This window comes from Fusarium musae, chromosome 2 (assembly GCF_019915245.1).
Source record: "Fusarium musae strain F31 chromosome 2, whole genome shotgun sequence".
Lineage (NCBI taxonomy): Eukaryota > Fungi > Ascomycota > Sordariomycetes > Hypocreales > Nectriaceae > Fusarium > Fusarium musae.
Genome location: NC_058388.1, coordinates 4,287,551 through 4,312,906, shown reverse-complemented (window position 1 = coordinate 4,312,906; position 25,356 = coordinate 4,287,551). Strand labels below are relative to the sequence as shown.

At 50.0% G+C, this 25,356-nt stretch overlaps 8 protein-coding genes across 8 annotated transcripts; 3 read left to right on the top strand and 5 right to left on the bottom strand.

Moving 5' to 3' along the window:
* Positions 1-104: 104 nt before the first annotated feature.
* On the bottom strand, positions 105-2,175 carry J7337_003216 (uncharacterized protein; the record flags this gene model as incomplete). The annotated part of the gene is made up of 3 exons (XM_044820934.1): positions 105-571; positions 619-1,210; positions 1,258-2,175. The coding sequence occupies 3 exons, from the start codon at positions 2,173-2,175 to the stop codon at positions 105-107; spliced, it is 1,977 nt and encodes a 658-aa protein (XP_044685234.1).
* A 1,472-nt stretch (positions 2,176-3,647) lies between these two features.
* Positions 3,648-5,555, top strand: ATG28 (Autophagy protein 28; the record flags this gene model as incomplete). Its single annotated transcript, XM_044820933.1, has 1 exon — positions 3,648-5,555. One exon carries the CDS (start codon positions 3,648-3,650, stop codon positions 5,553-5,555), a length of 1,908 nt encoding a protein of 635 aa, XP_044685233.1.
* Positions 5,556-5,901: 346 nt separating this feature from the next.
* J7337_003214 (uncharacterized protein) lies at positions 5,902-6,364 on the bottom strand (the record flags this gene model as incomplete). Its single annotated transcript, XM_044820932.1, has 4 exons — positions 5,902-6,040; positions 6,095-6,137; positions 6,199-6,274; positions 6,359-6,364. 4 exons carry the CDS (start codon positions 6,362-6,364, stop codon positions 5,902-5,904), a joined length of 264 nt encoding a protein of 87 aa, XP_044685232.1.
* Positions 6,365-9,989: 3,625 nt separating this feature from the next.
* PKI1 (Pyruvate kinase) lies at positions 9,990-11,661 on the top strand (the record flags this gene model as incomplete). The annotated part of the gene is made up of 2 exons (XM_044820931.1): positions 9,990-10,444; positions 10,491-11,661. The coding sequence occupies 2 exons, from the start codon at positions 9,990-9,992 to the stop codon at positions 11,659-11,661; spliced, it is 1,626 nt and encodes a 541-aa protein (XP_044685231.1).
* A 1,377-nt stretch (positions 11,662-13,038) lies between these two features.
* J7337_003212 (uncharacterized protein) lies at positions 13,039-14,900 on the bottom strand (the record flags this gene model as incomplete). Its single annotated transcript, XM_044820930.1, has 4 exons — positions 13,039-13,287; positions 13,333-14,195; positions 14,243-14,425; positions 14,492-14,900. 4 exons carry the CDS (start codon positions 14,898-14,900, stop codon positions 13,039-13,041), a joined length of 1,704 nt encoding a protein of 567 aa, XP_044685230.1.
* Positions 14,901-17,002: 2,102 nt separating this feature from the next.
* J7337_003211 (uncharacterized protein) lies at positions 17,003-17,989 on the bottom strand (the record flags this gene model as incomplete). The annotated part of the gene is made up of 2 exons (XM_044820929.1): positions 17,003-17,913; positions 17,953-17,989. 2 exons carry the CDS (start codon positions 17,987-17,989, stop codon positions 17,003-17,005), a joined length of 948 nt encoding a protein of 315 aa, XP_044685229.1.
* A 716-nt stretch (positions 17,990-18,705) lies between these two features.
* J7337_003210 (uncharacterized protein) lies at positions 18,706-21,079 on the top strand (the record flags this gene model as incomplete). The annotated part of the gene is made up of 3 exons (XM_044820928.1): positions 18,706-18,752; positions 18,842-20,319; positions 20,370-21,079. The coding sequence occupies 3 exons, from the start codon at positions 18,706-18,708 to the stop codon at positions 21,077-21,079; spliced, it is 2,235 nt and encodes a 744-aa protein (XP_044685228.1).
* A 329-nt stretch (positions 21,080-21,408) lies between these two features.
* J7337_003209 (uncharacterized protein) lies at positions 21,409-22,758 on the bottom strand (the record flags this gene model as incomplete). Its single annotated transcript, XM_044820927.1, has 3 exons — positions 21,409-21,749; positions 21,797-22,577; positions 22,627-22,758. 3 exons carry the CDS (start codon positions 22,756-22,758, stop codon positions 21,409-21,411), a joined length of 1,254 nt encoding a protein of 417 aa, XP_044685227.1.
* Between the last annotated feature and the right edge of the window lie 2,598 nt (positions 22,759-25,356).

The window sequence follows — 25,356 nt, the reverse complement described above, 5'->3', positions numbered from 1 at the left end:
TTAACCAGCCACACTTTACATGAATCGAGTAACGTTTCTGGAACATAACTGCAAGCTCTGACCCACGCTTTACAAATGATTTAAGTCGGTTCAGTACTGCCTGTTCATGCGACTCGTGTTCCCCAGATACCGCGTCCTGCGCCGACGCCGAGCCATTCGCCGTACTCGGAGCCAGGTAGTTGAGGCACCCAGCCAAGGTTGCCAATCTCGTAATCGCATTGCCAGCTTGCAACGGGGCTTCTGGGATTCTCCTGCTGAGGAGTACCGTTCATCGGCTGGTTGGAGTTGTAAAGATCCCAGAGAAGAACTTGGCAGTCGTCACCACCTGAAGCAAGCATACCTCGTCGGTGAGGCGACCATTCGATGCAGTTAACGTTTCCACCATGACCTCGTAGCTCGAGTAAAGCCTGGCCGGGTTGTCGCACGTCTAGAATTCGAATAGCATTGGAATCTTGAGCAAATGTAGCGAGAAGATGAGTATCGTGAGGTGAAGTAGCAAGCCGTAGCAGCGGAGGAGGATTCGCCATCGTTTGTTGAGCGAGTGTTGGACTAACGCGTCCACCATTGGGATCTATGAATGTCAGTATATGGTGAAAGAGGACTGGACAGGCACCTCACCTCGCTCTTCTTTACCCGTGGGCTCGTAAATAATTGTAGAGTGCTCCAAGCTTCGAAGATCAAACATACGGACACTGCCGTCTTGACCACAGCTAACAAAAACATCCACACTCTTGGCGCAGAACCTAACATCATAAACCTCTTTATCATGGGCAATAAGCTGGGTCTTGGCCGTAAGTGAGGGAATATCCCAGATGGTACATGTTGTGTCTATGCTGGAAGTAATGATAAGGCTGGGAGAAACGGTGTTCCAATCGAGGGATGTGAGCGGCGCAGTATGATCTGGAGTCTTGGAGTTGGAGAGCAATGCGAGAGGCGTCAACTTGGTGGTAGGGTTGTCGCGACGACCGATGGTGCTGCTAGGCGTAGCAGGATTCTCGTTGGGAAGAGACCACAATCGCAGGTGGTCGCCCGAAGTCGCGAGCAGGTCAGTAGACTGCTTCTGCGACGAGGGAGGCTCCCATAGCAACCGCGTCACAGGATAAGAGTGGGTAGCTTCAGCAGCCTTGGTGAACTCGAGGCTATATTTAGACGAGCCAGGTGTGTAGACGTCTTGTGGCGTTGGCGTAATATGGCTATCGAGGATTTGGATCTAAAAGAGTCAGCGATTGTACATGATCAATTGTACGTGAGACGCACAAAGTTGTGACCATCTTCCAGGTAGCTCCCCACAGCCAGCTTGCCAGCCCCATTGCCCTGGGCAGGCCATTTGCACCAGTCGAAAGCGTAAATGGCCCATGGCGCGAGGTAATTGCTTGTTCCCGGCTGAGCGCTATTGGCGTCATAACCTATAGAAGCTCCAGGGCCATCGGACATGCTCGAGTCGGCGCGGGGACGGATATCAGCTAGGCCAAGCGGGGTGTTGGAGATGGTGCGCTGGGATCCTGGAGCATTGTATCTGGCGGGATCGATTGGAGACATTAGATGCGAAGATGAAGCACCGCTAGGAGTAGTAGGCGTGTATGCGTGGTAACTGGAAGAGCCATCGTAGCCAGCGGCTGGGCTGGAGCGGGAATAGCTATGAGACATGCCTAGTGGTGGTTTGCTCGCGGCGGCGGCAGCGGGCGAGTTTGAATAGTCGTGGGAAGGCTGGCCGTGCTGAGAAGGGATCTGCAGCGGCTGTTGTGAGTGATGAGGATGCTGCTGGTGTTGGCCTTGCGTCGGCGGCTGGTGAGGAACGGATGAGGCAGCGGGAGAGGATTGTTGCATCGGCGAGGGCAAGTTGGGCGAGGCTGGGGCTCCGCGAGCGGACAGGCCACCAGCGGGTTGGAGGACGTTGGGCACCGAAGAGTTGGAGGGGTTCCTGTAGTGCAGGTTTGAGGGCGAAGACTCGAACTTGATCTGAGGAGGGTTTTCGTAGTCTTGAGGCGACATGGAAATTGAACCACCAGTTTGGCTCAAGCCCGACATGTGCAATTCGTCGTGCTGGGGCTGGGGTTGAGGGCCGGATCCAGAGCCAGAGCCAGAGCCAGCGCGAGGAGCAGATGCAGATGCAGAAGACATGGAGTCCACCTGCGCCTGGCGCAGTGAAGGAGGGAACTGCTGTGATTGGCTCATCGCCGGATACTTTGACTGTTACTCGGCTTAGTAGCTCGGGGCCTCTGTTTGACGGACCTGGCCTGCGGCTGATTGACTCGACTCGACTCGACTCGCCTCAGGGGGCCTGGCGCGCGAACAGCAGCAACGTTGAGCGAGGGTGAGTCTGAGGAGCGAAATGTATGCGACGGTGCAAGACGAAGGTAGTCGTTAATAAAATCGAGGTGGAGCAAAGAAGTGTCCCTTACAGCTCAACTGGCTCGCGGGCGTCGGCAGTTGGTAAAGTAAGCCAAAGGATCAGCAGAAGTCGCGGTGCTTGAAGGCTCCTTCGGTTGGGGCAGAAGTCCGAGAGTGAGGCTTCAGGGTATTGACCTGTGTGAGCGAGGCAGAAGAAGCGGAAATTTTGACGAGATGCAAGAAAGAATGCGACACGGAAGGTTCCTCGTTCGCGCAAGCAAGGTTTCGGTCTGGCCTGGCCCGGTCTGGTTCGGTTTGACTTGGAGAAGGGCAGAGGGGTTGGTGAAAAGTTGCCGGCTGATGGTAGCAGTCTTTCGTATGAGCAGAGGATTAGGCAAGCAAAAAATATTATTCTTGAAGGATTCAAATGATGTAAGGCTTATTCGAAGGTATCGCTATATCTGAGCTTGAAGCGCAGCCACGGGTTTGCATGAATATGAATAACTCACTGGAGGGCGCGTGAAATTTGGAAGCTTCAAACCTCTTGACGAAACTTGCATTTGTAGATCTCAGAACCCTGGTCACAAATGTCTGCTATATTTCGTGAATAACCGAGCCAGAGTAAGTTGGGTATTATTTATGAAGCCTTTCTCAAGTAAGCTACCTAAGTCATATCTTATACGTGGTGCTCCTTTTTGAGCCTAGAGTTTGACCTTGGTGATCTTGAGACATCTGGTTTGCGTAGTACACATTACTGGTATCAAGAAGATTACATGGAACCGAGCTATATGCTACAGAGGATTACCCAACTCAATGAAAAGAGAGATACTGATTCCCTGGCCCCTTTCCATAGTATGAATCGAGCTTCAAGTTGAAGCTATCATCAAATATTCAACATATGATTGACCTTCATCACATGGAGATAAGCCCGTGACGCGGTGGTACAGATCCACTCCCCGCCCTGCCCTGTGGATCGCGGTAGCTCATGGCCAGGTGCACCCCCAGAGCAGGTGGGCACATGCCAACCCCAGATCGTGTCCAAAGCTTCCATCCCATCAATAAGTTTCATCAATAAAAGTCTCTTATGATCACTACCAATACCTGCAACGACAAATCACAGCTTATACGACACTTACCACCGATATCACTGATATACTTCAACTAATGTGAAGCACTGCGACTACAGACTCCACAGCTATAAAAGCTTCAAGCCGTGTCTATCCGAAATCGAGCGAATGTTTGCGACAACTTCAATACTGCGACCATTCTCATCATTCCCGAACCCGATTCCCGCGTATCTCTACTTATAGACGACCATGTCTTCTCCTTCTATCCTCGGTCGTATTTCCAGTCCAACTCAGCGACTCCTCAACAACCCACTCCGTAGCCCTCCTATTCGAGAAGTCAGCGAATATGACTTAGACGAGCTCGAACCTCGGAGTGAAGACTCTCTCTTCGACCAGGAACTTCCACGCCCGAGACTTAGAAAAACGGCTCAACCGACCTCTACCACATCGACCCGGCGATCTTCATCACCTGCTTCGTGGGACAGCAAGCATCGTTATGAGAATTCACCTTCTCGAAGAAAGTCCAAGGTTATCTTCGCACGGCCACCACCTCCGATCGCATCCTCGGTCTTGATGAACCAAGATCCAACACGACAGCCAGTCTCCCCGAATCACAACGATAGCGGGCGAGGTTTTGGGTTGCTTTCGCCAAGTCGCTTTGGGCTGAGTGATAGCCCCAGCCAGAAGCACTTAGACAATCGCCCACGACTCGACTCAATATGGAGAAGCTTACAACGACGAGAAAAGGCTTTAGAACGAGAAATTCAACAACTTTTGGACCTTCAAGCTTCAGGATTGGTTGCTGGTAGCGGAGATGGGGATTCCGAAAGCAACTTTGGGAGCGATACTGGTACTGGGGAGAGTACATTTTATTCGACGGCTACGTCGAAATCACGAATGATGAATTCATTACATATGCCAGTGCGCTCTGCGCCAGATGGAAGTGTTATACCTGTGCGACAACCCGCTCCAAGCAAGCCACGCGGCCTCAAATCAGCTCGAGCTGGTCTCCAGCGGGCCATGGCTGCTCTATCAGACTTGAAAGCGGAAGAGAACTCGCATCTTAACACGGCGCTAGAACAACGAAAGGATGCTCTGGCATACCTTGACAAAATGAGCAAGAGGAGGGACGATATATATGCTGAGCTTCATGCCTTGGAAGACGACGAAGAAGAACCTTTGGGCCAGGAGCTCCGTGAGCTTGGGGCGGAACAGCAGGCTTTGGATCACGACATACGAGCTCTAGAAGAGAAACTGATCGCAATGCGAAATCGGCGCAGATGGGTGCGGGAGAAGATAGAGGATGTTAAGAATCGACGAGAGGCTGGCCTTAGTGGGTACAGAGCTGCTGGTCGAGACGTGGACACAGAAGTAAGGGCACTGATACAAAGACCCCCTGTTACACCGTTGGATATAGATGCTCTCGGCGCCGGTGCGAAATCTCGGTCCAAGGAGAATACTGAGATGCTACGGGGTACCGAGTTCCTGCAACTAAGACCAGAGCGCAGGACGGTAGAAATGGCTAGAACGTGGTGGCAAGGAGAAATCGCTATGCTTGAGCGTCGCAAGACCCAGATATCAGAAGATCGCAAGGCTTTAATTGAAGGTTCCGAGGTTTGGTCTGAAGTTACAGGGCTTGTCGCACAATTCGAGGCGAGATTGCGGGAACTGATCAAAGCCAGTCAAGCGGGAGATGCTGACCAAGAGCCGCAACAAGCCGCGATACGAGACCAGTTGCCCCAGATGGACACTGTTGTTGAGGAATTGGAGAAGCGATTACAGCTGGCTGAATCAAAACATTGGAATCTCCTCATATGCGCGATCGGCGCAGAGCTGGAGGCGTTCCTCGAGGCAAAGGCACTCCTGAGAACGCTCGGAATAATCACAGATGAACCAGCCACAACAGAGGATCATCCAGAACATAATGGAACACAAGACAACAAAGAGGGAGAAACCGAGGAGCTGCCTGAAGAAAGTCACGATGAGAGCGATAACGAAGTTCCCGCTGACTTGTTGGTATCTCATTTTGAGGACCACGATCGTGATCCTCCGGACAGCCCTCAACAACAGAGCGTAGTGTTGAGACGGGTCAGCTCTGAGAACGAGGTTCCAGCCGAGTTTCTGGCAGAACACAAAGAACAAACCAAGATCGACTAGGATGAAGAGTTTGGGACGTTGATTAGGCTTATGAATAATGACAAGAAGGAATGGGCAGTTTTAGATAACCCGGTTCAGGTTATTGGTTATTCCTAGAGCAATTCACGACAGCAGGATAGAAGCTCATGGCTTTAGTTGAATATCAGTATCATTGATCCAATTCACATGCATAGTTAGTCATATATCCGAACGCCTATCTGAAAACCCAGCGCGTCGAACGCGTATCAGGTAGCTTTGGCCATTTCCTCCGCGCGATCGTTAAGTCATTTTTGAAGTCATTTGCAGCTGTAAAACTGTGTGGGAAGTCCATGGTATCGATAGCTTAAAAAGGTGTCGTCCCATTCGCTCATCGGGTTCGCTCAAAGTAGCCGCTGGAGCCTGCGATCGCGACGGATTGATCCATGACCCATTCTCCGACACCGAGGTATCTATCGATCCAGCCGGTGAATTCCTTGTTCTCGCCCGCGACCTTGTCAGTCTTGAAACTATCGTTTGCTGTTAGATGTGTCGGAGAGTAATTCGGAGGGTTTAAGGCTCACGTCAGGCCGGTAGATCGCTTCATGCCGGCGAGGAAAGCCGAGACTGTTGCGGTGTTAGCTTTGCGCTGTCGCGGCGACAAAGAAGGGAAGTATCTTGGACTTACAGAGAACGGCGTCAAAGGCATAGTGTGTCAACCGTCCAACCTTTGACCAGAGTCCCAGAGTCAGCAGGTTGAGGAGCTGTGAGAGGAGTCTTTAGACTTGCCAGGCCTCACGGGCAGAGCTCCAGGGGGAATAGGGGGAGAGGAGAGAGGGGGTACATACCACCATGATGTAAGTGTTTGCAGCGGAATAATTGTAGAGTGTCGTTTGGAGTTGGATGATAGTCGCGGTGTGAAGCGTCGTGAATGGAGTCGTTTTCTGGATCTAACCTTGGTCTAGCTCGGTCGTCATGCGACACAGACACAGCGGCGGGAACCAGGCGATAGTGGAGACTCAGGCGAGCCGGCGCCGAAAGCTCCGGGGTAGAGCCACATCACGTGTTTCTCATGTCTGTTACAGATGGGGACCCAGGCATTTGGATCTGTTGCAAGTGGATGTTACAATGCAAAACATTGTGAGATGTTAGACGTCTCATGAGATGATATTATTGGCATCTGTATCATGGATGTTTCTTTCTTAAAATAACTTGACTCGAAATAGAATGGTAGATCTGGCTTCGAAATATCCCGAAGCGGAATTTCCTGAGGAACCCCTCAAGGTGTAAATAGCTCAACATGCTTCATCTCGAGATTCACATTCCCAGCGGAAGCTCCTGATATAGAAATGCGCCTGGATAAAATCTACGGGGCTCAATAATCATGTTGCATTACAGCACGTTGCCGCCGCTAGTCTCGTAGTCGCCGGTCAAAAACAAAACCGCTTGTTCGCTGGCATATCGGCGTTATTTACAGGAGAACCCACTCACGACTGTTTTTTCCCTTCACCTCAACATCTGTCGGTCCAGACGCAAGAGGGGTTCAAGGGTCCAGAGAGACATCGCCGAGTGCATCGCCGTGTTCTATCCCAAGAAGAGCAAAGACGAGGAGGGGGGGAGTCATGAAGCAAAATCCCTCACTCATGAGGGATCCTCTTTTGCAGCAATTGACCCCCGCGCCGCCAATCTTTTCTGACAAACATAGTTTTTACCCAATGGGCTTGGTATCTACCGATATCTGAAAACGAACATTGTTTAAAGTGCCGTTTTACTCGATGCAATGTGCTGTGCTTAACATATTACTCGCGCTTATGGGTGAGGGAGGGGCGGCTGGTTTTTTTATTTGTTTTTCTGTTGAAACGACATGTCGGTCAACTATAGTCTAATGCTTAAGCTATGCGATCAATTAACGTTAGTCAGGAGATGGGGGTCTATCTCAAAGAGCTGAATGATAGCGACCCAATGGTGATTTCCGCGGCCATGACAGAGGTGTTTGAGTGGTGTATTCCGCCAGGAGATGGACGGTTGGAACCGACGTCGATGGCTTGGACTTAGGCTGAACCAAGAGCCAAGAAAAAAGACGTTGAGCTCAAGGGTTGATAGGTCCAGTTGAAACGATAGATAAGACTCGTTTATTCCCTCGCGTCATAGACATGACTCTGCTGAAGATGCAGGCTAAAACACTTGTCATAACATTCATGAACAGTATCGTAATGTCCTGCCTGAACAGGAAGAGGACAATGAGAAGCGAAGTTGATGTGTATCATGCCAAGAGGCTTCTTAGCAGTATGCAATACTAAGACAAACCTCAACCCAATCGTAGCAGCATGCCTGGTAAGGAATTGACTGATTGGCCTTGCATTTCAGCCCAATCAAAGTTTGATGACTGTTGTTGAGACGTTACGAGCTCAGGTGAGGCCAATGCTTCCAAGGTGAGAGGGCGATACTTTATTCGTTAGAAAACTAGGCGCTTTCTGACTCCAACTCTGTTGGCACCATCAAAGTACCCTGCCACTACCTACTCAACGAATTGCCATCGAGTCAAGGGATGAGGTAACCTAACTATGGTCACGTTTGAGTGGCGGGGTGATTGACATTTGTTTGCGCGTTTCATGACACGGCCAATGCATTCGATATGATAGATAACCCACCCTGAGATTTGGCTAATATGAACATAAATCAGCAAGGCAAGGTGAGGTGAGGGACAGATAAAATTACCGATTTGGGGTTGGGGAGAACAGTTCGTAGAGGGAGGGGAGAGCTACTGTCGGATGCTGCAGTAGCGGGCGGAGTGCTTTGCCCCGAATATGCCGCTGTAACTTAACGATGCTAATGGATGGCAAAAGCAAAGCCACCAAACACCCAAGCGCGATAGCGGGGTCGAGTTTGGTGGGGGAACAGAAAATAGCTACCTACGCGACTTTGACGAGGGCGGGCAAGACAGTGACTTTTATTTGGAGATTTTGAGAATATTGTCGGAAGAATATACAGATTTATATTACTTTACACCTGTTAAATCACGACTTTAGACCATTGCGAACATATAAATCAACTCCAACACTAATTCAAGGCCTGTAAGCTTGCATCTCACAGGAAGCGGGGTGCAAGGAACAGCTCCCCATAATTCCTGAACCAGATCGCCAGAAAAGAAAAGAAAAAAAAGAAAAAGGCGAAAAAAAAGCTCTCCATATCTCAACCACAGCGACACACCTCAGAGCTCAGACACATTTGGCCAAAGCGGGCTATGAATTCACCGTACTAAGTACATCTGAGGCAAGTATTCCGTAGCGCTACTCCATGCTTGGTTCGTACCCCTCCAGTCATGATGGCCGTGATTTCTCGGTGAGGGTACAAATATTTGTTGATTGGGGAGGCAAGAGTAAAGTACCCCCTGAACGTTCGCTGTACCTGACTGAGCTGTACTGCACTGCGCTGTGCCAACTGAACTGGGCTGGGCTGGGCTCTCCCGTCTTTTATTATTATCATCATCACCACACCAAATTTCTTCCTCTCTCCCTCTTCTTCTCTTCTCTTCTCTTCCTTCTCATCTCTCAACCCTCTTCTTACCAACGACCAAAAACAGATTTTAGTACCCATCCCGCCCCCTTACGCTTCGACCTTTGCGAGCTCCCTCCATCGAACGTCGTCAATAAATAATACCAGGAAGAGTGCGCACGTTCCTCTGCGTCTCTGACCACATCATCCTTCTGGGTTATTATCGTACGGTGCAACATTCGTACAACGAAATCCATATACTCCTGTAAGTCAACATGCTGCTGCTACTGTTGCTGCTGCTGCACATGAATGGAGACGACTGTTGGCTGTGGCTTGGGCCTTTGGGTTTTGGTCTACCGGCCACTCCAAAAAAGTGATGGCGATAGCGATAGCGATATGGAGGTGTGGCATATACCCGTCTTTGCAGATGCGCTTCTGGCTTTTGGGTTGCAGTAGCAGTTCAGAAACACTGGATTTCCCCTACGATCCATTGACAGTACGAGACAAGGTCTCGGGTTTGGACTCGGTTCTTCTGGCTCGATTAGCGATTATCTGACGATTCTGTACTCGGCCCATCTATTGAGTTCATGGGTCGTCTTTTGTCCTTTTCGCCAACCAAGCCAGCCAGACTGTGTCGCACCGACTGCTCTGCCCACCGAGAAATGCCACGCCCCAGTACTATCGCCTTTCCCACCACGTCACTTAACGTCAGATCAGATCCATGTTAGCCCCATGTACTTTTTGCCTACAGCTCACGCATGCATCCCTGTTGGCCTGCATAGCAAGTGCCCGCAGAACGACCTGATCTTTCTTCTCTGCTACTTGTTGGCTGCTGATATCAGTTGATTGAGAGAGACATATATTTCCCGTCTTCTCCAACTGTTCTGGGCTGGATTCCTCACGTCTTCATTCTTTTCGCACCAGAGCTACCCCGCCAAGCTCATCCCACCCACTACTCAACATTTGCTAATCGCTTCTTTCACAATGGCTCAGAAACCCTCACACAAGCATTCCAAAAGCGTCATGGCTGCTACCGCTCAGGACCACCTCGAGTTCGGAGGCAAGATCTCATGGCTTGCCTCCCTCGACACCGCTTTCCGACCTCAGCGCAACTACCGCCGCTCCTCCATCATCTGCACCATTGGCCCCAAGACCAACTCTGTTGAGGCCATCAACAAGCTCCGAGATTCCGGTCTTAACGTTGTCCGCATGAACTTCTCTCACGGATCATACGAGTACCACAAGTCTGTCATTGACAACGCTCGTGAGTCCGAGGCTACCCACGCTGGTCGCAATGTTGCCATTGCTCTTGATACCAAGGGCCCCGAGATCCGAACGGGTAACACTCCCAACGATGAGGATATTCCCATCAGTGCTGGCCACGAGATGAACATCACCACCGACGATTCTTATGCCACCGCCTGTGACGACAAGAACATGTGAGTACAATAGAAACGGTGTAACTCCTCAAGCTAACTCTTGTAGGTACGTCGACTACAAGAACATTACCAATGTCATTGAGCCCGGCCGTGTCATCTACGTCGACGACGGTGTTCTCGCTTTCGACGTCCTCGAGATCAAGGACGAGAAGACCATCCGAGTCAAGGCCCGCAACAACGGTGCTATCTGCTCCAAGAAGGGTGTCAACCTGCCCAACACTGATGTCGATCTTCCCGCTCTTTCCGAGAAGGACAAGGCCGATCTCAAGTTCGGTGTTGAGAACAACGTCGACATGGTTTTCGCCTCTTTCATCCGCCGCGCTCAGGATATCTATGACATCCGTGAGGTTCTCGGCGAGAAGGGCAAGCACATCCAGATCATCTCCAAGATCGAGAACCGACAGGGTCTCAACAACTTCAAGGAGATCCTCGAGGCTACCGATGGTGTCATGGTTGCCCGTGGTGATCTCGGTATCGAGATTCCCGCTGCTGAGGTGTTTGCTGCCCAGAAGAAGCTCATTGCCATGTGCAACCTCGCTGGCAAGCCCGTCATCTGCGCTACTCAGATGCTCGAGTCCATGATCAAGAACCCCCGCCCCACCCGTGCTGAGATCAGCGACGTCGGTAACGCCATCACTGATGGTGCCGACTGTGTCATGCTTTCTGGTGAGACAGCCAAGGGTAGCTACCCCTCTGAGGCTGTCAAGGAGATGCACGAGACTTGCCTCAAGGCCGAGAACACCATCCCCTACGTTTCTCACTTCGAGGAGATGTGCACTCTCGTCAAGCGACCCGTCTCCACTGTCGAGTCTTGCGCTATGGCTGCTGTCCGCGCTTCCCTCGATCTCGGTGCTGGCGGTATCATTGTCCTCTCCACCTCCGGAGAGTCGGCCCGCATGCTTTCCAAGTACCGACCCGTGTGCCCCATCTTCATGGTCACTCGAAGCCCCACCACATCTCGATTCGCCCATCTGTACCGTGGCGTGTACCCCTTCCTGTTCCCCGAGACCAAGCCCGACTTCACCCAGGTTAACTGGCAGGAGGATGTCGATCGCCGAATCAAGTGGGCCGTCAACAACGCTCTTCAGCTCAACGTCCTCACCCCCGGTGACACCGTTGTCGTTGTCCAGGGCTGGAAGGGCGGCATGGGTAACACCAACACCCTCCGAATCGTCAAGGCTGACCCCGAGCACCTCGGCATTGGCCAGCTTCAGTAAAGCATAAAAGTCTCTTAAAGATGAACCTGGAGTGATGGGGATTTGTTTAATGCGAAATTAGTAATGATAGACAGGGCAATGGTTGTTTCCAAGGTTAGGGTACTGGTTTACGAGTTCTGAGTCACGTAAAGGAATAAACAGGGCAAGTCCCTATACATCATGTCATCTGTCTCTGTGAATTGCGTCTCCAAGAGAGTAAGTCGTAGACCTGATATGACCAAACACTACGGGTACCAGGCCGACATCCCGCCGTGTACTGTCCAGTACATCTCTCGCATCAACACATGCGTCCCTAGCGACCCGCCTATCCGAAGCCTCGCAGCCCGCACATGCAGCCAAGGATTAAAGGGCTGAGCTATGGAAAGACCCCGAGCTAGGGTCCGGATCTATCGATTCAAGGGTACATTACTTAACTAATCCCTGACGATACGATATATGATGAGATGGGCCTCGAGGAGCAGGAAAACATCAGGCCCTGATATAGATAGGGTGTCAAAGTAAACTCAGCAACAGGTATCCTAAATTTAGCAGAGTTATCCTAAACTTGTGCTAAGTTAGCCTGAGTCTTTACCATTTAGGATCAAGGTCCTGGGTTCTCTTTCCTCACCTATGGGTCTATCTTTTCTGTGGTCCGTGTACAAAGGCGTGGCCTGACTTTATCAAGGGTCGATGACAACCGATTCTGGCATGATTGTGATACTTGGGGGATATTGTCGGTCCTTCAAGATGAGCTTTGGATAAGGTGCTGAGGTGAGAAGGGTACTCAGAGATGGCATAGAGCCTAAAGAACTTTCCCATGGGACTTGAGTCATTGGATAAATCTAATATAAACTGAGGTAGCTTGTAACTCTTTATTCATTACATCATAGTAAATAATGTTACTGTAGGTCTAGTGGATTAAGGCGCCGGTGTTTATACGCAGGGGCTGTCATAGTAAGATGACACTGGCCGTGCTTTTCGGCAGAGTTCTTGTGACAAAGTTAGACCATTGAGACGACTCAAGTTATCCATGTTCAGTCGCTGAAGTGGTTATTTTGTGAATGCTGCGCAGTTGTACAGCATCGTGAGATGAACACTGAAAGGGCTCCCTAACAAGGTACCTCTTTCGTGATAGCAAGTTTCCATCATCGTCTTTTGTCTCATGACCCTGGCGGTTCGGCTCGAGCCGCATCAGCTGCATGCATTCAACGGCCATGCATTCGCGCGTGAGATCAACGCCTCATCTGGAGCTCCGTTATAAAACCATTGGAGCAGTCTCGCTCAGGCGGTAATGCAGTGTATGGCTAACAAATAAATGACTCCGTAGATGAATATGCTAATAGATGCTGGGCTCCCTCTATGTATGCCTGAGAATCGCCATTCTGTCCACTTTATAGTCTATAAATCCTTGATCTCAAATTTCTTTCTCAAATGCTCTCCGTACTTGATGAACAACCACGGCGCAGGGATTAGCGCAGCAGCGATGAAGCCCAAGAGACTGTTTCCCCATCCCATACCGAGTTTATCGTACATTGGCAGTCCCGCGAGAGGTAGGAATGCACCGGCGATTGATCGCATAACGGCGTTGGCGGCGAGGGCGGAGGCTGCGTAGATGGTGAAACTGTCGATGAGGTACATCTGCAGTGACTGTGATATGTTAGTCTGGTTCACGATAAAGAGCAACGAGCCTACCATGAAGATGACCAGGTTTCCGACACCAATAACACATGTTCCAAGAATAGGTGCAATCCAATGAGTATGGTACTCAGCAGTCCATCCGTAAATGAAGAAACCAGCTGGAAGCAGAACGGCACCAATCCTCAGGGGCGGGAGTCGATTCTCAGGCCTCATTGATTCAGCGGGATCGTCAATGCCTTGCTCCTTAGTAGCTGCAGCCTTCTTTTTCATGTACTTGTCACTCGAGACAGAAAAGTATGCTACACCAATCATACTACCCACACCAAGACCAAGGAATGTCAGGCCTGCGTGAACCGTGTTGAAGTGGTAGATTTTCATAAACAGAGGTGTGAGACTCGTGAAGAGGAGGTAGAGGTATGCATATGCGAGACCGACGTATACACCGCAAATGATGCAGATCGGTGAGAAGAGGAGCATCTTGAATGGGCGAAGGATACCGCGCTTGAAGTAATCCGCGGGACTGAGGCCAGCGTCGAGTTTAGATCGGAGGCGGTCGTTGCCTGTTTCCTTCTGGAGTCTCTTTGTTTTTCGTGCGAGAATGACGGGTGCGTAGGTCTCTTCAGAGGCGAAGAAGAAGATAGAGGACAGGACGCCGGATATGATAGCAATGATCCAAAATACCCATCGCCAGCCTAGGGCATCAGTGATAACACCACCAACGACTGGCCCAATGATGGGTCCAAGAAGCGGACCGATACTGAAGCTCGCCATTGCCGCACCTCGCTTCTCCTGAACGATCATATCTGCGATTGTACCGCCGCCGTTGGTGATGGGTGTCGAGCCAAATGTGCCACTGAGGAAGCGGAATGCGATGAAGCTGCTCAGCGAGGGAGCTTTGGCGCAGGCAATAACGAACACTGAGAGGGTTAGAGAAGTCTGGAGGTAGTGAGGATGTACTCCATACCGATGAAGCCAACGTTGCAGCAGTGATAGACTATTTGACGTCCATAAAGTTCCGATAGAGGAGCGAAGATCATAGGACCTGCAGCGAAACCGAGAACATAAACCGACACACAGAAGGATGCAAGTTCACGACTTTGGCTGCCGAACTCGACCATAAGTTGCGGCACACCGGGTGCAAACATGGCTACATCATGTTAGCATGTCCTCGTCGAGGACCGCGACATCGAGATAGAACAGAGAGGTAACTTACAAGAAGCCAAGGGAGTGACGAACGTCAGCGCGCTCACGAGCACACAATTGAGGACCTTCTTCCAAGTCGCAAAGTTGTACGGATTCTGGCGATCCTTATCACCATCCCACCAAACAATATCGCTCTCGCTCTGCGTTTGCGAACCACCTTCTTCCTCATCTCTCACGTCATCACCCTCGGCATGTTTTTCTGGCTCCAGGGAGGCTCTTGCATGGCTTGCACGTCGATGACTCGTGAGACTAGCTCTTCTTTGCTCGTCTGCTGGCGTGGGGATAAAGCCAATGTTGCTAGGAATATCTGCATCGTGACCCTCGGCAATAGCCTCTCGCGTCTTTTCTTCGCGTGTTGGTTCGCGGGTCAAGGCATGGGATCTTGACTCTTCGCGAGTCAAGTCATCGTCTCGACTCATCTTGAACGTCTCAGCTGTATGTTGAAGTCGGAGATAGTCCGTATTGGGTAATTCCCAGGTTATGCTGGTGGAGATTTTGCGTTTCGTCTCCCCGGATTTTCGCAAATCCTATTCTGTGGTTCCTCTCCACCTGAAGTCGGCCAGGTTCAATTTTCGTAAAAGCTGTCGGTGGAAGACGAGGTTGTTGATGGGGCGACTTGCGCGGTAGATAGCCTGACAAGACGGGTGAACGGGACAGACAGGGTGGAAGACCTCAGATACGCCAGTAACGAGGTGTATACTCGTTTGAGAACAAAGTCAAGTTTGTTTGTTTCGCGAACTGAGAGAAACTGTTCTCGCTTCGGGGCAACACAAACGGGTTCAGTGTGCAATCATAAGAGAGTCATATGGTGTGAAATGAGGCACAGAAGGAGAAAAAAAGGGAAGAGAAAAGAGAAAAAACAGAGCTGTCCCTACATCCTTGAACATAGGCTGAAGCAATGTAACAGGGCCTCCGCCAATTCGGGTTTCTGTCTAAATCTGTTGGAGATCTCCTCTTCCGATGCAACAAACCTCGGCCGGAGCACATCTTCCCCCCTCCCCCTTCTCTTCTTCGGCTCCTCGTTCGCGTTCGGGTTCAGCCATAAACTCCGTCGACCTACATGACACTAGGGCACGTTGTCTTCGCAAAGGGTCCCTTTCTCGTATGGGTCTGCCAATTTCATTGGGCAGGGGTCTTTCTTGAAACGGCCTGATCACCCGCTTTCCTAAACATGGCGTGCTCAGATATTCTCGGCCGAGTCATGGAGTTGAAGTCCGGTCTATTTCCTCGCAATATCCGTCGCCTTTGGGGGGGATTTCTCTCATGCGGAGGTGCCCCCATGACTTTGGCTAAGACATTTCCCCGCGCTCTTTCATCATTTCGCAGTAATGGTACTCTCATATACGGATATTCGGCCATGAACTGAGGTTCTTCACATAATATCGGGAAGAATTCCCAGTCTGACCACCCATAGTATTTCACGTGGTGTGACAGCGGCACCAGAACCGGTACCTCTTCTGACCGTATCAATTTAATTCGACTCAAGAAACAACCTGCAGAGGACTTCTCGTTTAGGTCGTAACCCCGACCCTCAGCCTTAACTTCCGCACGACTGCATGATCGGACAATCAATACCATCGCCAAAGGCTGAAGTTCCACCCTCTATAGCTGGACCTCAGGGAGCAAGAAAGCTCAAGACTTGAAAAGAGGGTGCTGCAATAAACTTAGTAGAGAGTCCCCTAAACTTAGGCTAAATTACCTAAATATTTTTATTGTTTAGGATCAAGGTCCCAATTTTTCTTTCCTCCGCTAGCTGGGTAACACCCGCTTTCCCGTGTTTCTGACTGACGCTGGGCATTGTGCAACCACGAGCCGCAAACGTCAGCTCTGAGGTTATCCACAGAATCTCTTCCATGGGGAACACAGAGTGGACAATGACGCCGATGGTACCTCGGTCACAGCGAAGCATTGCGACAGAACGAATGAGACGATGATGCATAGCTGGCTTGTAACACCTATATGCGGGTAAATTGGGAAGCATGGTTTCACTGGTTGCAGAACATTGTGAGTTTGTGTTGCAATCGGGTTTTGTTGTTTGGGGGCGGATCTCAAAATGGCAAAGCTGCAACATCTCGGGCATTACTGTAAAGCGACAGTATGACGAGCCTGCAGCTGCCTTGACGTTTTCCAGTGATCTGACAGTGTCGTAAAATTTCCCTTCCAAAGCCCAGACCCCCCTTGAGCGAGTATTTCCGTGTGAAAGGCATGCTCCATCGATCAGCCAGATAATGGAGCTCGGCAATCTCATAGGATAGGTGGTTGATGAAGTCAACCGGCCCTTCTCAGGCTCCTTGCATCGGCAGCCAACATATGCGTCCGTTTAGCAACTCAGCCGTGTCTGTCTTTCTTGCACACGACGAACGAGGAGCAATGCCAGTTGACTCTCATGCATTACTATGGCCCAATGCGCCTCAAAGATAGAAGACTTCCTAACCATCTCTTTTTGTTTGTCTCCGCATAGTATGGGTCATAGTCTTGTGATTCTGATCTAGGGTTCTTTGAAGTAAACGGTGAAACAACTTCATCTGATGACACCAAGTTTCATGAGGTTATCTCGAAGAGAACAAAGTCCATCAAGAGTGTCCGAAGCTCGTTCTTTCAATAACTCGCATTGAAGACTGATGATCTTTGCTGCTTTTGACTCATTGCCTACAGCTAATGAGACCGCATTTTCCAGTTGCTCTGCCCTTGAGCTCAGGGAATGCTGGAGCTCAATCACCATTGCGATCATCATTGAAGCTGCAGACATTTTCGGGGCAACGAAAGAGCCGATCTTGATCTCGGGCATATCGAACTTGGGTTCCTGTTCTCTGGGTAACAGCGGTACAGCATGAGCACACATACGCCCATGGTTAGTGATCATGTCAAAGATGTCTAGTAGACGAAGATGACAGGCCATGATGAGGTGAATAAGAGACTGGTCGATAGGAACTCTGGATTTTGAAACCGAAAATTGCTTTTGTGCGTTATGTATGCAGTCCGGCGCATCGCAGCTGATATCCTCGGGTTCAAGTCGCTTGAGGACTTCAGGATATAAGTGAAGTAGCTTTTGTGAACGCTGTAGCAGATCTTCAAGGAACGATCCAAGATCAAACTTGCATATCTTCATGAAGTCGGTGAGTTCCCTTGCAGATAAATGATCCATTTGCGAGGTTGGAAAGTTTGTCTGTAGCCGATCCAGCCCAGCCATGAGATCTGTCAACTGAGATATCTCAGTGACTTTAGCTGGTGGAGGTGGAGGAGGATCTGTATCTTCGCTAACAGGCGGCGTTGTGATAAGTGGATCTAGGTCAAAGCTAGGAACTGGATCGACTGTAGGCTCGTCCAGGCCAAGCATAGACCAGTTGAAGGCAACATTGTCAGGATGGCGCAGAGACCGAGTTGGAGGACTGAAGAGACAGGTGACTCCAGCTTTGACACAGCGAGTACAGACTGAAGAGGCAGGGATCTTTGTACATTTTAGCTTTTTACTGTGACATCGATCACACGCTTGTCGGAGATCTGCCATAGTAGTACGTTATTCTGGACAGAGAGTTGCTTGCGTGGAAATGGGAAGCCTCGCGATAGTGGGGAAGGTGTTGTTGGTCAAGGACATGTGGAAGGAATATACCCTAGACTTTCAAACTTGACATTCTGCTTCAAGCTGGGACAGTGGCTGACCTACGAAACTATTGGGATAAATAATCTACCTAATTAATTTCGTTTAAGTCGATAACGTTCAGGAAGCAATTAGCTCCCGATCTACCAGTAGAACGGCGTCAAGATGTAATAACAAAGCTTAATTGAGGTTCCTGATGATCAACATGGATGCACCAATGACACCCGACGCTCTGGCTCGTTTCTTAGAGCTCATGAGCTGTCAAAATTACAAAACAGTTAAAAGAAACTTGTTATTCTAATCAATAATACTCACAGCGGATGCAGTGATAGAAGCCAATGACTCATAAAGTCTCATTGTAATTTTATGGATTTTCGAGTCGCACTGTTGCGTGTTGTTCACGTTACCTCGATATCTCCGATCCCTTGTCAGCAATGATTCAATCAACAACACCACTAACTGCCACTGGCAACCTGGAGCTTCCCCGCGAAACTTTCCACTTCCATTCCACTTCCATTTCCACTTGAACCAACAGCTCCAACACAAAATCCTCAACCTCCCCATCGCATCATCTTTACCATGATTGCGATCCTGGATTTTGTACCTGACGCTCCCACTCCAAGGACATGTCGCTAATTCCATACCAGCCCCATGAGGGCCGAGAGATTGTTCTGTACGTCATCACGCTTCCCTTTGTTTGTTGTGCAAGGTATCCGTAGTTCGGTATCCATAGCAAGCTAACCAAACCCTTGTAACTTGCAGCCGTCACCACAACGCTATCGTTGTTCGCGATTCTCAATCACATAGACTCGAGATCAGAGGCATCTCGACTTGTCCTACATGCCATCAGCCGCTTACTCGTTCCGAGAATACTTCCGACCGAAGCTATGATTCCTTTGGTGCTCGGCAAGAAACCTATGTCGACCCCGATTACTTTCGCATGCTCCGCGCTGCCAATGCGAATAACGATAATTCCACCGATCACCCGCCGAGTCCAGTTAGAAGACTTTTTGGTCCTATCTTGGGCGGCAGCAGTAGCCCGACAACAAATCAGACATCGCCATCTCCAGGTCCAGATGAGGCCGAGTTTGTGTCGAGTACACCCGGTGTTGCGCAAGCCGAAGGCAGCAGAATACGGCGAGATGCATTCAGTCCCAACTACTTCAACACATTTTTCGTCGAGGAAAGAGTCCTAGGCAAGGGAGGTAAAGGTGTTGTGCTGCTTGTACGGCACGAAATTGATGGATGCGCCCTTGGCCAATTCGCTTGCAAACGAGTCCCTGTCGGGGATGATCACGCCTGGTTAGAGAAGGTTCTCATCGAAGTCGAGCTTCTCGCCAAGCTTTCCCATCCAAACCTTGTATCGTATCGGCACGTCTGGCTTGAGGATGTTAGACTCACCCGATTTGGCCCCAGTGTCGCTTGCGCATTCATCCTTCAGCAATACTGTAATGGTGGTGACCTCCAACAGTACATCATCGGCGGAGCACCACGTGAGGCGACCAAAGAGGAGCTCAAGGCTCAGATGCGTCGCCGATCAAAGGGCCAACTCGAAACCCCTGTCGATTTGTTGAATGGCAACCGCAAGCTCCCTTTTGATGAAATTTACACCCTATTCAAGGACATCACGTCCGGCGTGGCATACCTCCACGCAGCCAACTACATTCATCGCGATCTCAAACCAAGTAATTGTTTGCTTCATCGTGAGGGTGGCAGAACGACATGCCTCATCAGCGATTTTGGTGAAGTCCAGCCCGAGAATGTCGTCCGCAAGTCTTCAGGCACTACTGGGACCATCTCGTACTGCGCTCCCGAGGTCCTCAAGATGGATGTCTCCTCAGGTCGATATGCAAACTTCACCACAAAGTCGGATGTCTTCTCGCTTGGTATGATTCTCTACTTTATGTGCTTCGGGAGACTTCCTTACCAAAGCGCGAATGCTCTGCAAGAAGAACTCGAAGATGTAGATGAACTTCGAACCGAGATCACTCACTGGCAAGGGTTCCAGGATGAACGACGTGAGCGACCAGATCTTCCCTCGAAGCTCTACCAGCTATTGAAAAGATTGTTGTCTCTCAACCCTGGCGAAAGACCTAGTGCCAATGAGGTTCTCAAAGCCATGCGAGGCGAGTCAATGACCTTCGAGAATGGTGCAAGTCAGGAGCCTGCACCAAATCTCGGGATCGGAACTCGTATCCAGAATCTGGACTCGCCCGCTCCCCCAAGCACGCCAGTTCCAGGTGAGTTTCTTTTTCTTGTGTTGTAACAACCTACTCTTACAGTTCTACAGGCCCCCGACATCGACATCAAACGTCAACATCGGACAAGTTTGAAGAGATCAGCACATTGGCTAGGACTACTTCGAGAGACCTGTCGCCTACCAAGAGTGGCCAGAACTCTCGACTGGATCCGCACCGTCAATCTCTATCGAGACATGGTGGTTCGCAGTCCATGGTTATGTCCCGCAGCCAAGAAAGTCATCGCGGATCCTTTGTAACACCAGCCGTGAGCGTCAGCGACGCATCTGAGCACTCAGAGATGCACGAGAGACGAAACTCTCAGAGCCCTCCACTTTTGATGCCGCCGCCCACGACCACAGCTGACGCTCTTAGACGGAGAGCAACTGTGTTTCTCATCCGATCCATGCATCTGGCAGGCGAGAACTCTGCGCTACTCAGCTATGCCCTACGCCTCGGCTTATTTGGCATCAAAATAACCACTCTCACACGGCCCTGCTGGCCACTCATGGTCCAACCGAACGTAGGCATTCCACTCGTCTGCGTTGCAGCGCTAGATCTTGGCTTACCGCAAATGACGAGCTATTCTCCTGCCCTCAGGCAAGGCTACGGAGATTACTTCACAAGCGGTCCACGAGCATGGGGCTTAGCTATGAGCCTTCTCCTTTTGTTCCTTCATGTTACAGTGCTATGGGTTGCTTCAGGCTGGGCGACACTGTGTGCCACGAATGAGCATGACGTTTGGGCCGATGGGCCATGGTAGCGTGACTTGAAGAGTTGTAGTGATGCGAGATGATGTTTGTATGTGAATCAATGAATCCGTTTGGCCTGCTGATGCGTGAGGAACGGAACGAAGCATACCGGAGATCGTTTGGCGAAACATATTGGTTCATGAAAGTAAAGCGACAATGGTATGAAAGAACTGATAGGAGAAATAATTGAGAATGACGGCGGTCCAAAAAGGGCCCAGAGAAAAGTGTTTACTAAAACAAAATAGAAAGAAGGTTGACTTCGCCATGATATCATACGCTCTCCCAAGATTATCAACACCGAATGATACAAAGCCAACTGCCATGTCGTTAACTATCTAACTCAGATCTTCCTCAAAAACTTCTGCGTCAAGATCCTCCGTCTATCCATCTCCCTATTCGCCAACTCACTGCTCTTACTCTCTGGTGCAATGCGCTGACCATGGGTCAAACTCCCAAAGCCAAAGTCAGGCTCACCACCAAGACTGCCGAAGATATCCCCAATGTAGTTCTCTGCCCTGATACCATCCTTGAATGTTGTGTCCCAATCTTCGATGATGCCTTTGACGATCTCGATGCCTGCGTTGAAGATATTTGCGATGGCGATCGAGAAGCCATTCTGTTTGGCGGCGGTGAGATGATCTAGGTCGGTGTAGTCAGGAGGAGGACGATCAAAGTTGGAACCTGCAAGGGTTAGCGAGATGATTAGTAGGGGTCATGGGAGATATCACCTGTTCTGCAGATCATGACTCTTGAGAAGTCGCAGATCTTTGCAATCGCTGCTCTGACGAGGACTTCCAAGATTGCGTTATCCTCCTGAGCACTCATGCAGTAGAGGCCAGTGCCATTGGTCCACACTTTGGTAGTATTCTCAAAGGACTCGGAGAGTCTACTGCCAGAGTAGTATACATCACTCGTAGCAGTGTCACACTTGATGACAGAGGGAGGTTGTGAGGCACTTTTATATGTCTCGCCCATTCGGCGGTAGAGTGCACGATACTCCTTTGGGCCATTCGCATCTTCCAGCTGAGCCTTCGAAGCGAGTTTGTATGCGGCATCTTGAAGTTGAGCGTTGAGTTCAAAGACTTCAGTGCCATATGTGATAAACGGCTGTTGGTAAGGCTGATCACGACCATATGAGATATACCCCGTTGGCCAGCCTGGAGGAAGAGATCGTATGTCAATCTCATACTGCAACGCAACCTGGACTGAATAACGAGCGATGGTAACTGAACCAAGAGTACCGTACTTGGGATTAACGCCAGCTATACCGGCGATGAGGAAGTAGGTATGACGAAAGTCAAACTTGGGGGAGAGCATGAGAGCCATGAGTGATGCAGCGGAGTTTATCTCCCCCTCGCCGATGGTGACATGACATATGCTTCCATCTTCAGTGCAGGTAGCGTAAGGGAAGAGCATGGAAAGGCCAGGGGCATGAATGGTTTTGGAAACGAGGTTGCCTAGATTTGAGCCGGGAAGGCGTTCGTGCCAGACTGCAGCTTCGGGCGACCACTGTTGTATGGGGTTAGAGAAGTAGTATGGGATAGGGGAGGAGGCATACCATTGAGATGATCATGACTTTGGGAGCAAAGACTTCATCGTCTCGTGTATCCAGGGGACGAGGTAAAGCTATTACTAGAGGCAAGAGGACGAACTGAAGAAAGAGTGTAAGTAAGGCTTTTGGTAACTCCATGGTTGATAGTCTTGAGTTTGTTTGAAGAAACCACTCAAGATCGAGGGGGAAGTCAAGGAGCTTTATCTCTGAATCACATCCAGACAATCTCAAGACTTATACCAAGAAACAAGTTCGAGACCTTCAACACCGAACCCGTTTCACTGACCTACTTCTGTCAAAGGCCGCCATGTGGATTCAATGTCTCTGTCACCCCGAATAAAGATCCAGAGCCCAGAAGGAGATCCCCAACGGGTATCCAGCAGCGGATGTTGCCCTCTCCAAGGCAAACTACAGCAGCGAGTCATGTCGAGTCATTTTGGGACAAACCGGAAGAATGGAGGACAATGACGGGATCTTTGATACGGGAAGTTGCTTTGTTTGGAGCATCACGTCCGTCGGATAAGGCAGCTCTGAGGTGAAGATTCTCTCCTGAGGGTGTTTAGAGGGCATGCTTAGGGGTAGTGAAACGAAACAGAGCTGGACAGGATACGACACCATGTGCTCGATGTTTGGAGGTCGAAGCGAGAGACAGCGCCATGTCTTTGATTCAAGCTTAACATCTAACGACTTGGCAGGTCTCTACCGCTGACGTGAATCTATATTTCTATATTGTATCACTCTGTGCAAACAGTCTCGATGGGGAAGTTTGTTGAACAGCGTCGTGCAAATATCCCGGAGTCGATTTGAGGTTTCTTGTGCGACTGGTATGTCTGGAGATGTTGATCTGGGAATGCATGTCTCGGTCGGCAGGGCGCTGAAGCGATCGGGGGAAGAGAGGGGGTTATTAATTGGACAGACGAGACGAGATTGGTTTGAAGTGAAGGATACGGTATTCTATATGCTGGCTTTATAGGTGGAAAGTGATAGGATGTCTTGACCACCGAATTGGATCGTGCAGTGTGGAATACAAATGTTACGGAGAGAGTATTAGAGGCAGTCACGAGCATAAATTGACCTGTGCTCTTGTGTCATTCATTGATGGTCTGGGATAGAAGGATGAATTGTGAGATGTGAGGCTGTAGGGACAAAGCGACACGGTGAGATGGAGATTAGTCTTGGTGTCGTAAGTCTGTGCTCATTGCACGTGGGTTGTGTCTGTATTTGTTGCTTTTTTTGATCAAGATGGAGTTACTCTTGAGTTTGTGCCGTTTGAGCTTTCTGTTGTAACGGGCGGGCTTGACTGTCTGTTATCAACGGCTTCAATCGTGCCCGTTTCATCGTGGCTAGCCATTCACCATCTGAATATCGCATTATGTACGGAGTAACTAAAAGTCTAATCCCACTCAACTCAACCACAACAATTACTCCCAATTGTACACAGACAAAGAGTATCATGTAGTTCTGGGAACTTAGCCACCCAATGATATGCCACTTTCCAACCTCCTATCGTACCTAGCTCATCATCTCGGTTTATTTCTGGATCCAAAAGTCTGGGCATCTACGGGGCCTCGGGCTTATCAGATTTGCCCGAATCCGCGTATCTGATTGATCTGGTATTCTGGTTCTTTGATAAACTGTAAATGCCACCGACTTGAGTCAATTATTCCAGTTTTTCTAGAATTGTTATGATACTCGCATCATCTGACTCGTTGGTAGATCACTTGGGGAAACCTTGGCAGAGGCCAAACTTGACGATGCGATGCGACTGTTGATTATCTTGGCGTGGTTTTTTTGTGTTTTCGCCGAGAAAAACTGGGTTGCCTCTTTTCATTACTCAGCTAGAGACGGACAAGGAAGGTCAAGACCCAGCCAGGGGGGCCGCGTGTAAGGTTTGGGTTGAGGCTGGGGCTCTTCTTTTTCAGCAGGGCACTCGCTGTGCATGCATGATCTGCCTCATTCCTCGTTATTTCCTAGTGATTTAATTCTTAATTCAACGACGCTTCTTGAGAGTCTCTGCTTCAACACCAGAGTCTGCTGCTGTGATGACGACGACAATGACACACACCCGTTGGCCAAAAAGCTTCAGTCTCTCTTAGCACAGACGGCGTTGCAGCCAAGACGACCGCCAAGACACGATAGCAGCAGCACCAAGCATTTTCAGGATTACCTACAGTACTGTAGCCACCCCTAGAGTCTCGGCCCTTCCGAGATGATGGGCAGTGACAATATCAGTTCCAGGCTCCCAGCGTTTCCCCGGTCCTCTGTAAGGCGGACCAGTTACAGTGGGTTAGCGACGTGTCGCTGCTGATTGTTACTGGATATGGCGTATTTTCTGTACAAGGCGGACCGCCCGGGACCCCCAGACAACCTTAAGAACTGAGCAGAGACAAACTTGCGCCGCCACAGAATAGAGATTGACCTGCCAAGCACCACTCACAATCAACTCTGCCCGCCAGAAGGTCATTTCCCGGTGGAGACTTGTCGTCCAGGTATGACGAGTTTCTCTTTAAGGTTCTTTATTTTCCTGCTGGTCCTGGATGGCTCTAACGCTTTCGGGCTACAGTTTGGTAAAAGCCTCCCCCACGCTAGAGCTTGAGCATGATTTCAGTGCTTCCTCCACAATCTATCAACCATCCCGTCCCCTTCAGACCGTCTTCGATCCACCACCGAATCTCTCTTTTCCTCTCTTCTTCTGTTTTGTTTTGTTTTCATTCAACCCTTCTCTGTGGCCAGTGC